The 12,177-nt window shown below is 39.8% G+C and overlaps 2 protein-coding genes across 2 annotated transcripts in view; both read left to right on the plus strand.

Annotated features, from left to right (window-relative positions):
* The first annotated feature begins 422 nt into the window (after positions 1 to 422).
* Positions 423 to 1,456, plus strand: LOC132238369 (UDP-glucuronosyltransferase 1A10-like). The gene has a single exon (XM_059703573.1). The coding sequence runs from the start codon at positions 466 to 468 to the stop codon at positions 1,237 to 1,239; it is 774 nt and encodes a 257-aa protein (XP_059559556.1). The 5' UTR covers positions 423 to 465; the 3' UTR covers positions 1,240 to 1,456.
* Positions 1,457 to 9,044: 7,588 nt separating this feature from the next.
* Positions 9,045 to 12,177, plus strand: part of LOC132238374 (UDP-glucuronosyltransferase 1A7) — a 48,821-nt gene continuing 45,688 nt past the window's right edge. The window contains exon 1 of the mRNA XM_059703603.1: positions 9,045 to 9,540. Within this exon, the coding sequence (XP_059559586.1) occupies positions 9,139 to 9,540 (402 nt within the window). The 5' untranslated portion in view covers positions 9,045 to 9,138. The remainder of the gene's footprint in view (positions 9,541 to 12,177) is intronic.

Raw genomic sequence — 12,177 nt, forward strand, 5'->3', positions numbered from 1 at the left:
AATTTTTCCTTTGGGACAAATTCCAAAAATGCCAGCTTTATTAGAATTTACTTTCTTTTTTGTCTTTCTGAGTAATCAGGGCCCAAAGATCATTGCTTAATAATTCTCTTTGTAAACTGGCATAGGGCATGATCTCTGCCCAGGCAAAGATCAAGACTAATCTTACCTGAAAGTGTGCCAGGAGGTACCTCAGTAAATGCTTTCACTCATTATATTCTGATGAGTAAATCATTGGCAATCAGTTGCCTGTGTGCTTTTATGAATATATTAACACACACCCTCCTTGGGGCAGGTTTTGTGCCTGTACTTCTTCCGTCGACTGTATCACACTAGCTTGACAGCTGGGCTGCTCCAGGCTGCCACTATCCAATGGCTCCTGCGGTGTTGACTGGCCTCCTTCCTCTATGTGTGTGTCTCCTGCTGGCACCTGGCTTTGCCCAGGCAGGCAAGCTGCTGGTCATCCCCATGGATGGGAGCCACTGGTTTACCATGCGATCCGTTGTGGAGAAACTCAGCCACAGAGGGCATGAGGTGGTCGTGGTCAGGCCAGAGGTGAGTTGGCACCTGGGACAATCAACCAATTATACTGTAAAGACTTATTCCACGTCTTACACTGTGGAGGATCTGAATGATCAGTTCCGGATTTTTGCTGACTCTCAATGGAAAACTCGGGCACAGTATTTACATTCTATGCTAATGAGTTCATCTAACAGTGTTTTTGAATACTTTTTTTCAAATTGTAGAAGTTTATTTAATGACAAAAAATTAGTAAAATACATAGAAGATAGCTCTTTTGATGCGGTGTTTCTAGACCCTTTTGACATGTGTGGCTTAATTGTAGCCAAATATTTTTCACTCCCGTCTGTGGTCTTCACCAGAGGATTATTTTGCCACTATCTTGAAGAAGGTGCACAGTGCCCCAGTCCGCTTTCTTATGTTCCAAGAGGTCTCTTTTCGTTATCTGATGCCATGACCTTCAGGCAGAGAGTGTGGAATCACATTATCCACTTGGAGGAACATTTATTTTGTGGCTATTTTCTCAAAACTGCTTTAGAAGTTGCCTCTGAGATTCTCCAGACAACTGTCACAGCATATGACCTGGTCAGCCAACCATCCATTTGGTTGTTACGAAATGACTTTGTTTTGGACTATCCAAGACCTGTGATGCCCAACATGATCTTCATTGGGGGCATCAACTGCCACCCAAGAAAGCCATTGTCACAGGTGAGTTACCTCTAGTTTTCCATGCTCAGAATAGTGTGGCTTGGACAGGAAGGAAAACAAACATGACTTACTGAACCATGATTTGTAATTTACATGAGTTGCATTTGGAATTCCTTCCCAGTTTAATGAATTATTTTGTGTCAATTCATTTAATTCTGTGTTAGCAAGTTTTATAGAGTTGTCCCCTTTGACACTTATTTGTATACAATTGAAGAAACTGTATACAAAAATACTGAAAAACACAATAAGAAATAAAACCTCTGTTTTTGTCAATCCAGTGCTACACAATAGGCAAATGCTCTTAGCAGCATTTTCCTGAAGTTAGTTTACATGTATGCATGTAGCTAATGTAAATTCTCACACTCATCTTATGAAAACGAAGTCTAGTATCAGACTGGACATATTGTTCTTCACCGTTTTCACTTGCCTGTAAACCATGGACCTTTTTACTGCTGTTACATACGAATGTGTGACATTCTTTTTAAGAGTTGCATAAGATTCTTTACTTTGTGTGTACTGTAGTTTATTCAAGTAAGCAATATTGATTGATATAGTTAAGCTTTTTTTCTTTTTCTATTTATAAGTAAGACTGTACTAAACATTTTAAAATAAGTTCTTTACATTCACACATTTCCATAATCCTGCTCTTATTGTAATGGGCCAGACTGCTGGAGAATAGGGTTGCTGGGTCTAATGCTATGCACATATTACACACTTGACAAATGTCTTTCAAAATTTTATTTATTTATTTATTTATTTAATTTACCATCACCATTTATCCCCACCTTGCCCTCTTCCACCTCCACCCACCTTCCCTGCCCCACGAGCTTCCAAAATATTGAACAGCCTTACACTTTGGTTAACAGTGTATGAGAGTTCTAGGTTTTCCATATCATCTCCAGCTTCAGATGTGTTCCAACTTTTAAAATGTTGGGTAAAAAAATTCTACATAGCTGCGTCAATTTTCATAGATATATTAGTCATTTGCATTTTTTGTAAATTATGTATTCACATACTTCCATCATCTTTTGTAGGAATATTTTTCTTTGTAGAGCTAATTTCTATGACTCTTGCGTATTGGGAATATTCACACTTGGCTTTTTATTTATGCTGCAAATTTTTTTTCCTGGGCTTTTCTTTCTTATTTGTCATACAGGTTTTTCATTTTTGAGTAGTCAATCTGGTTAACTTTTTCTTTAATGGTTTCTGGATTTCAACTTGTTTAGGTTTTTCCAAGCCCGAGATATATAAACATATTTTCCATACTGTGTCTTAATTTCTTTAAGTCCTCTGATATTAATAATTTTTCTTGCAATGAGATTTTTTTATATAAAATAAGAAACTAACTTATTATTTTTCTGATTGGAGAGTCCATTGTCCTATCATAATTTAATACAAAATCCATTCTTCATCCATTGAATTGAAATGCATCTTTATAATATTTAAAACTTCCATATTTATTTACATCTGCTCTTGCACTTCTAGTTTTGTCCCACTGATTTATTTACCTATTCATGTGCCAGTCTCATACTTTGTTTAGAGTAACTTTGCAGTAAGTTTTAAAATTTGGTAAGACATGCCTCATACTCACTTTCTTTTTTTCTGATAGGCGTGAGAGTTTGAAAATACTCAAAAGGACTATATTTTTTACTCTCTCTTTTGTGCTTTATGTTTTTGACATTCTATTTCAGATCTTTTTGTTTTGTGTATCTGCTTAGCAATTATTATAGTGATAGTTAAGTTTGCTACTTTTGTCTCATGACCTTCATAGTAGTTTTTAAGAGGCTGATGTGTTTTGGTTATTAAATATTTGCCTTTATATAAGATTTCTCTTTTACATATTTTTATTTCTGATTATGGGTTTTTCTCTTTTGCTTAAAGAAGACCTTTTAATATTTATTGTAAATCTGGCTCACTGGTGATGAACTTCTTTAGTTTTTGCACATTCAGGAAACACTTTATTTCTCCTTCAATTCTGAATTATAACCTTGCTGAGTAGAGTATTCTAGGTTGTATATTCCTTTCTTTCAGCACTTTAAATATGTCTTACCAATCCCTTCGGGCCAGAAAGTTGCTGCTGAAAAATCAGCTGATACCCTTAAGGGGTTCTTCTTGTATGTGACATGTGACTAGTTGTTTTCTTCTTGCTACCTTCAAGACAGTTTCTTTATCTTTAACTTTTGCTGTTTTAATTACAATATGTCTTGCTGTGGGTCTTGGGGTTCATCTTGTTTGGAACTCTCTGTCCATCTTGGACCTGGATGTCTATTTCCTCTCCCAGGTTAGGCAAGTTTTCACAATTATTTCCTGAAATAAACTTCTTATTCACTTTTCTCTCTTCTTCTTGGATCCATATAACATGAATGTCGGTGTGCTTGATGTTGTCCCAGAGGTCCCTTAAATTCTCCTCATTTAAAAAAATATTTTTTCTATGGGGGTAAGGGCATGTGCTGGGTGGGGGGGCAGGAGCAGGTGGGGAGAGGTCAGTTGGGGGGGGGGAAGGAGACATATGTAATACTTTCAACAATAAAGAATTTAAAAAGAATTAGTTTTTCTTTGTGTTGCTGTAATTGGTTGATTGCCAATTATCTGACTTCCAGTTCATGGATTTATTCTCCTGTATTATCTAATCTTCTGTTTATTCCTCCTAGTTTATTTTTTATTTTTGTTATTATATTGTTAAGCTCTTCTTGGTTCTTTATTGTACTTTCCAACTTCCAATTCAGGAAGTTTAAGTTCTTCCTGAATTCCTCTATTCTACTCTCCTGTTTGGTGAGCATCCTTTTGACCATTACTTTGAATTCTTTATCAGGCAAATTACTTATTCTGTTTTGTTCTTTGATGGAAATTTTTCTTGTTTCTTCATTTGAGACATATTCTTCTGTCTTTTCATTTTGTTTGACTTTGCTTGTGGGTGCTTGTTTGTATGAAGTAGACAAAATTGCTATCTCTCCTAGTCTTGAAAAAGTAGTCTATGTAGAAAAGACATCTCTGAAGGCTATGTGTGCTGGATGGTTTTAGCAGTTGAGTTGGAGCTGGGCAGATGCTTGTGGCTCCTTGAGCGCTGGCTCGCTAGGCTGGAGTGGCTTGAGAAAGGAGGCCTAGTGTGTGTGATGATGCTCTGTTGATTTGATTTCCTTCCTCTGTTCAAAGTTGAAAGGGGCTCTGAGCCGTGCAGCTGGGAAAATACTGCAGCAACCATGCAGGTAGCACAGATTGCTTGGAAAGAGTTACCACCTGCCCTCTAGATCCCAGAGAATTCCTGCAGATTCTGGAGCTCTCCCTCAGTTCTCCAAGCCTTCTGTATGTGGTCAGTCTCTCACTTGTTCTGCAGAAGCTGTTCAATCAATGCTCAATTGTTCCTCAAAAGGAATTGCTCTCTATATAGGTGCACATTTCAGTGTGCTTTTAGGAAAAGGTGAGTTCAGGATCCTCCTGTGCAGCAGCCATCTTGGAACTCCCCTTTTGATTTTTAAATGTGACTACTAATAAACTTTAAACTAATGCAGCTTGCATTCTATTTCTCAGGGATAGCACTGGGAAAGATGGTAGTGCCCAGGCTTTTTCATGGACACTTCTGATCAGGCAATAGGTTTGAGCCTTAATTGCTATTATTAGGCAGAGGAGAGAAAGGAGAAAGAGAGGGATTTTGATGCTAGGGGATGAGGAATTTGTACTCAATGAACCAAAAAAAAAAAAAAATCCCATATTAGTTTACCTTAACGCCCTACCCCAAGATTGCTGATTATGGACTGGGTGGAAGTTTCTCTTCTAATGTCCACATTAGTCTCAGTTGCTGCCCACTGCCTTCTGCTTACAGAACAACACCAACCCAGAGGACCACCTCAGTTGGAAGTTCCACAGAGGCCCCACAGAGGTCTGTGGGCCCCACTCCAGAAACCAGTAATTATTTGGGGCCAATTCCAAGCTCATGATTACTTTTTCAAAAATTGGGATTTTGATCCAAATGGTTGGATCAAAGTAACAATCATGATCCTTGCCTGAAAAACTTGCATTTTATGTGGTGGTTGTTTTTTTTTGTTCGTTTGTTTTCTTATCTATGCTGTTACTTAATCTACTTGTTATACAATCTGTACCCAATGTTATAAACAAAAATATTTCAAAGTGAAGATCATGTCTTTTTAGTGGGTTATCAAATTTGTTGAAAGGGACTAAAATCAGTATTTAAAAAGAAAGAGAGAAAAATGAAAAAGAAATAGAATTAAATTGAATGGGATAAAAAAATATCTCAGTTCTGAGGATAAAGATAGTTATGTGGAACTTTTACTTGTGTACAGCATTTCCATGTTATATGTAAAGTATTGCTGTGGGTCCTGAACCAAATTGTTTGAAAGCCACTGTCTCAACCCCATATTGACCTTGTGCCAGCAACCATAACACACTTAGGCAAACATTTCAGAGTATAATGTGGGCCAGTGGCTGCGAAAGTGGGGAGGACAGGACAATGTTTTGGAATACTAGAATGAAAGAGTACAACTTGTGTTGCTATGTATCACTTCACTGAAGTTTAACAGTATTATTGAGGTAAATTGCATATGATAAAGTGCATACACATGACACATAGAAGTTCATAAGTTCTGATATATGTCAAACGCCACTGAAGTCACTGCAACCCAGATCACAATTGCCCCTGTATTCATTTCCTGGGGCTCCTTTAACAATAGATGAAAAACTGGGCGGCTTTAAAACCCAGAACTTTGTCGTCTCCTAGTTCTGGAGACCAGAAGTCTTAAATAAAGGTGCTGGCAGGGCCTCATTGCCTGTGAAAATGGAGGGGGAGAATCTTTTCTAGTCTCTCCCTGGGTTCTAGTCTCTTCCTTGGCTTCAGCTGCTTCCCATGTCTCTGCCTTTGTCCTCACTTGGCCTTCTCTCGTGTGCTCCTGCCTTCATGGGGCCGTCTTCCCATAAGGGCACCACTCATGTTGGAACAGTGGTCCACCCTGCAGGTATGGTCCCATCTTAACTAATCACATCTGCAATGACCCTATTTCCAAATATGGTCATATCCTGAGGTACTGGGGGTTAGGACTGCAACATACCTTTCTTGAGGGAGGACACAATTTAACTCATAACAACCTTCAAAAGTTTCCCTGTGCCCATTTGTAATCCTTCCAGCTCTATCCTCCCTGAACCATCCCCTTTTCCACCCTTTCCCACCTTCCAGCAACCCACCACTGACCTGGTTTTTGTCACTATAGATTAGCTTGCATTTTCTAGGATTTTATACAAATGGAATTATACAGTATGGACTTTTTTTTATGTGACATATTTTATTCATCAAAATTATATTGAAATTTATCATTGTTATTCATTTATCAGAAGTTCACTCTTTTTTATTGCTGAGAAGTATTCAACTGGATGGATAAACCACAACTTGTTTATCCATTCACCTGTGGATGGATATTGGTGCTGTTTCCAGTTGTTTATATTACATATAAGGTTGCTATGGATGTTCATATACGAGTTTTTGTATGGGAAGTATTCTGTATCCGTTCATATGGTGGTCTGTTAAGTGTGGCCACAAGAGGAGACACAGGAGAGGCTCCAGAAAACAAAGTTTATTACAGTCATAGGTCCTCAAGACACAAGAGATGACACGCCATGCAGAGCTACAAATGGAAGCACTAGGGTTGGTCAGAAGGCAGAAGGTGCAGGAGCCAGCAACATCCTAAGGCACGACCTTGATTGGAGTTTTGTTGAAAGGCCGGGCAGGGCAGGACAAATAGCCTAGGGCTGGTTAGTTAGAACATTTTAGCAGGCTGTCAGCTATAGGGGTGTCTCCTACTTACTTGGTTCCTGGCCCTGGGATGATTAAGGCTGAGGAACGTGTCCCACAGTGGCTTCAGATTGGTTAGTTTGCATGTCAAAGGCATGCACTGTGCTGGGTCCTTTGCTGTCTCTAATAGCCATGTGTATGATAGGTCCATGTTTACCTTTTTAAGAAACCACCAAACCACTGTACATCCCCCAACAGCACCTGAGCTTTAAGACAGCCTTTTCTTGCATTTGTGAAAGAATTCTACTTGGTATGAGGTATTATCTTTTTTACACTTTACATATTACATATGTTGTATATGCTTATCCTATATAATAAAGAGGTAATATGCAAATGAACCATCACACCATCACAAGATGGCTGCACCCACTGTGGAGGCAGGGTTCCTATAACGAGCTGTAACAAACGATCAGCAGGGACCTGAGGCTGTGTGGCACTGGGCCGGGGCGGGGGACCGGAGGCTGTGCCCCAGCTGGGTGGGGTTTGATTGGGGACTTCAGGCCGCACCCCTCACTCTGGTGCCACGCTGGGGGATCTCAGGCTATGCCCCCCCACCCCGGCACCAGGCCAGTGGACCTGAGGGTGCGCTGGGTGACCTGAGGCTGCACCCCCCACCCAACGGGGCTTGATGGGGGACCTGAGGCTGCCCCCCCACCTGGAAACACTTGATGGGGACCCTGAGGCTGCAACCCCCACTTGGTGGCTTGACCGTAGACCTGAGGCTGCACCCCTGTCCGGTTCTAGGCCAGGGAACCTGAGGCTGCATTCCCTGCCCAGTAGGGCTTGATGTCGGTGGGGCCAGCCGGATCTGAATCTCGCCCAATGGGGGTGGGGCTGGCCAGGTCTGGGTCTCGTGCGATTTCGAGGTGCACATGGGTGGGCAGGGACTTGACTCTGGTTCCCATGGCGTGCCCCAGACTCTGACAGGAGGAAGATTTTCATATAAATTTTACTAATTTTCTTTCATCTCTGACACTTCTATTATAGAGAAAGGGCAAATAACAATATTAAAATAAATCCTCTAATTAATTCCCTTTTAATGTGCACAAATTTCATGCACCAGTCCACTAGTATATTTATATTATTGAATTTGATTTGCTAAGATTTTGTTTCGCATATTTGCATATATGCTCACGAAGACTATTGGTCTGTAGTTTTATCTTCTTGCAATCTCTTTACCTAGTTTTGGTATGTGGTAATGCTGGTCTCATAGACCCATTCTATCTGGAAGTGTGCCAGGAGGCACCTCAGTAAATGCTTTCATTCATTATATTCTGTTGAGTAAATCATTGGCAATCAGTTGTGTGTGTGCTTTTTTAAAAAATATATTTTATTGATTTTTTACAGAGAGGAAGGGAGAGGGATAGAGAGGTAGAAACATCAACGAGAGAGAAACATCGATCAGCTGCCTCCTGCACACCCCCCACTGGGGATGTGCCCACAACCAAAGTACATGCCCTTGACCGGAATCGAACCCGGGACCCTTCAGTTCGCAGGCCGACGCTCTATCCACTGAGCCAAACCGGTTAGGGCTGTGTGTGTGCTTTTATGAATATATTAATACACACCACACCCTCCTTGGGGCAGGTTTTGTGCCTGTACTTCTTCCGTCCACTGTATCACACTAGCTTGACAGCTGGGCTGCTCCAGGCTGCTGCTATCCAATGGCTCCTGTGGTGTTGACTGGCCTCCTTCCTCTATGTGTGTGTCTCCTGCTGGCACCTGGCTTTGCCCAGGCAGGCAAGCTGCTGGTCATCCCCATGGATGGGAGCCACTGGTTTACCATGCGATCCGTTGTGGAGAAACTCAGCCACAGAGGGCATGAGGTGGTCGTGGTCAGGCCAGAGGCAAGTTTTCGTGTGGGACAATCAACCAATTATACTGTAAAGACTTATTCCACGTCTTACACTCTGGAGGATCTGAGTGATCAGTTCCGGATTTTTGCTGATTCTCAATGGAAAACTCGGGCACAGTATTTACATTCTATGATAATGAGTTCATCTAACAGTGTTTTTGAAAACTTCTTTTCAAATTGTAGAAGTTTATTTAACAACAAAAAATTAGTAAAATACATAGAAGATAGCTCTTTTGATGCGGTGTTTCTAGACCCTTTTGACATGTGTGGCTTAATTGTAGCCAAATATTTTTCACTCCCGTCTGTGGTCTTCACCAGAGGATTATTTTGCCACTATCTTGAAGAAGGTGCACAGTGCCCCAGTCCGCTTTCTTATGTTCCAAGAGGTCTCTTTTCGTTATCGGATGCCATGACCTTCAGGCAGAGAGTGTGGAATCACATTATCCACTTGGAGGAACATTTATTTTGTGGCTATTTTCTCAAAACTGCTTTAGAAGTTGCCTCTGAGATTCTCCAGACAACTGTCACAGCATATGACCTATACAGCCAACCATCCATTTGGTTGTTACGAAATGACTTTGTTTTGGACTATCCAAGACCTGTGATGCCCAACATGATCTTCATTGGGGGCATCAACTGCCACCCAAGAAAGCCATTGTCACAGGTGAGTTACCTCTAGCTTCCCATGCTCAGAATAGTGTGGCTTGGACAGGAAAGAAAACAAAGTTTACTTACTGCACCATGATTTGTAATTTATATTAGTTACATTTGGAATTCCTTTCTGGTGCAATGAATTATTTTATGTCAATTCTTTTAATTGTGTGATAGCAAATTTTATAACACTGTCCCCTTTGATACTTATGTGTATTCAATTGAGTTAATTGTATATAATTTCCAGGATGTGTTTTTTAATACTGTTTTGGAAAAAATACTGAAAAAACATAGTAAGAAATGAAGCTTTTCTTTTTTTAATCTAATGCAACCCCCTTAGGAAAATGCTCTTAGCAGTTTTGTATGATCTTATCCAAATTTTCTGAAGTTATTTTAGATATATGCATATAGCTAATGTAAATCCTCACACTCATTTTATGAAAATGAAATCTAATATCAAAGTGGACATATTGTTCTTTACCTTTTTTATTATTGATTAAGGTATTACAAATGTGTCCTTATTCCCCTATTGTTTCCTCCCCCCCAAGTCCTGCCCTCACCCTCACCCCCTATTGTCTGCGTCCATTGCTTATGCTTATATGTATGCATACAAGTCCTTTGGTTAATCTCTCCCTCTTACCCCCACCCTCCCCTACCTTCCCTCTGAGGTTTGAGCATCTGATTGATGCTTCTCTATCTCTAAATCTGTTTTTGTTCATCGGTTTATATTGCTCATTATAATCCACAATGAATGATATAGTGTGATATTTATCTTTCTCTGACTGTCTTTACCTTTTTTCTTGCCTATAAATCATGGACCTTTTAACAGCCATTACATACAAATGTGTAACATTCTTTTTAAGAGTTGCATAAGATTCTTTACTTTGGATGCCCTGTTGTTTATTCAAGTAAGCAATATTGATTGATGGTTATGCTTTTTTTCTTACTTTTTCCTTTTATAAGTAAGACTGTACTAAACATTTAAAAAAAAGTTCTTTAGATTCACACATTTCCATATCTTGCTCTTACTGTTGTATGGCAAGAGTCCTTAGGAATAGTGTTGCTAGGTCTAATGCTATGCACATATTACACATGCAACAAATGGCCTTCAAATGGCCTTGAACAACCTTACACTTTGGTCAACAGTATATGAAAGTTCTAGTTTTTTCCATACCATCTCTAGCTTCAGATGTGTTCCAACTTTTAAATTTTTTGGTAAAAAAATTCTACATAGCTGCTTCCATTTTCTTAGATATAGTGGTTATTTGCATTTCCTCTTCAGTGAATTATGTATTCAGATTTTTTTTGTATTTGTATTCACATTCTTTAGCCATGTTTTTGAGGGCTATTTGTCTTTTTTTTTTTTAAATTATATCTTTATTGTTCAGATGATTACATTTGTTCCTCTTTCCCCCCCCCCATAACTCCCCTCCTCCCGGTTCCCACCCCACCCTCCGCCCTCACTCCCCACCCACTGTCCTCATCCATAGGTGCACAATTTTTGTCCAGTCTCTTCCCGCATCTCCCACACCCCTTTCCCCCCCAAGAATAGTCAGTCCATTCCCTTTCTATGTCCCTGATTCTATTATAATCACCAGTTCATTCTGTTCATCAGATTATTTATTCACTTGATTCTTAGATTCACTTGTTGATAGATGCGTATTTGTTGTTCATAATTTTTATCTTTACCTTTTCTTTTTCTTCCTCTTCTTAAAGGATACCTTTCAGCATTTCATATAATACTGGTGTGGTGGTGATGAACTCCTTTAGCTTTTCCTTATCTGTGAAGCTCTTTATCTGACCTTCAATTCTGAATGAAAGCTTTGCTGGATAAAGTAATCTTGGTTGTAGGTTCTTGGTATTCATCACTTTGAATATTTCTTGCCATTCCCTTCTGGCCTGCAAAGTTTCTGTTGAGAAATCAGCTGACAGTTGTATGGGTATTCCCTTGTAGGTAACCAAGTTTCTTTCTCTTGCTGCTTTTAAGATTCTCTCTTTGTCTTTTGCTCTTGGCATTTTAATTATGATGTGTCTTGGTGTGGTCCTCTTTGGATTCCTTTTGTTTGGAGTTCTCTGCGCTTCCTGGACTTGGAAGTCTATTTCTTTCACCAGGTAGGGGAACTTTTCTGTCATTATTTCTTCTAATAGGTTTTCAATATCTTGCTCTCTCTCTTCTTCTGGCACCCCTATAATTCGGATGTTTGTACACTTGAAGCTGTCCCAGAGGCTCCTTACACTATCTTCGTATTTTCGGATTCTTTTTTCATTTTGCTTTTCCAGTTGGGTGTTTTTTGCTTCTTCGCATTTCAAATCTTTGACTTGATTCTTGCGCTCCTCTGGTCTGCTGTTGGGAGTCTGTATAATATTCTTTATTTCAGTCAGTGTATGCTTAATTTCTAGTTGGTTCTTTATCACAACATCGAGGGTCTCATTAGATTTCTTGAGGATCTCACTATATTTATCGCCGGTCTCACCAGTCTTTTCGAAGGCCTTACTAAGTTTATCGGTGGCTTCTAGACAGTTCTTGAGAGACCTTAAAAGTGCGGTTTTGAACTCTATATCCTCCATTTCTGTCCTGTTTCTTTGTCTCCGCATTTTTTATGCTTTCTTGGTACACCCCCTTGTGGTCTTTGTGCGCAGTCTTGTTGTA

This window comes from Myotis daubentonii, chromosome 7, assembly GCF_963259705.1.
Source record: "Myotis daubentonii chromosome 7, mMyoDau2.1, whole genome shotgun sequence".
In the NCBI taxonomy this organism is placed as follows: domain Eukaryota; kingdom Metazoa; phylum Chordata; class Mammalia; order Chiroptera; family Vespertilionidae; genus Myotis; species Myotis daubentonii.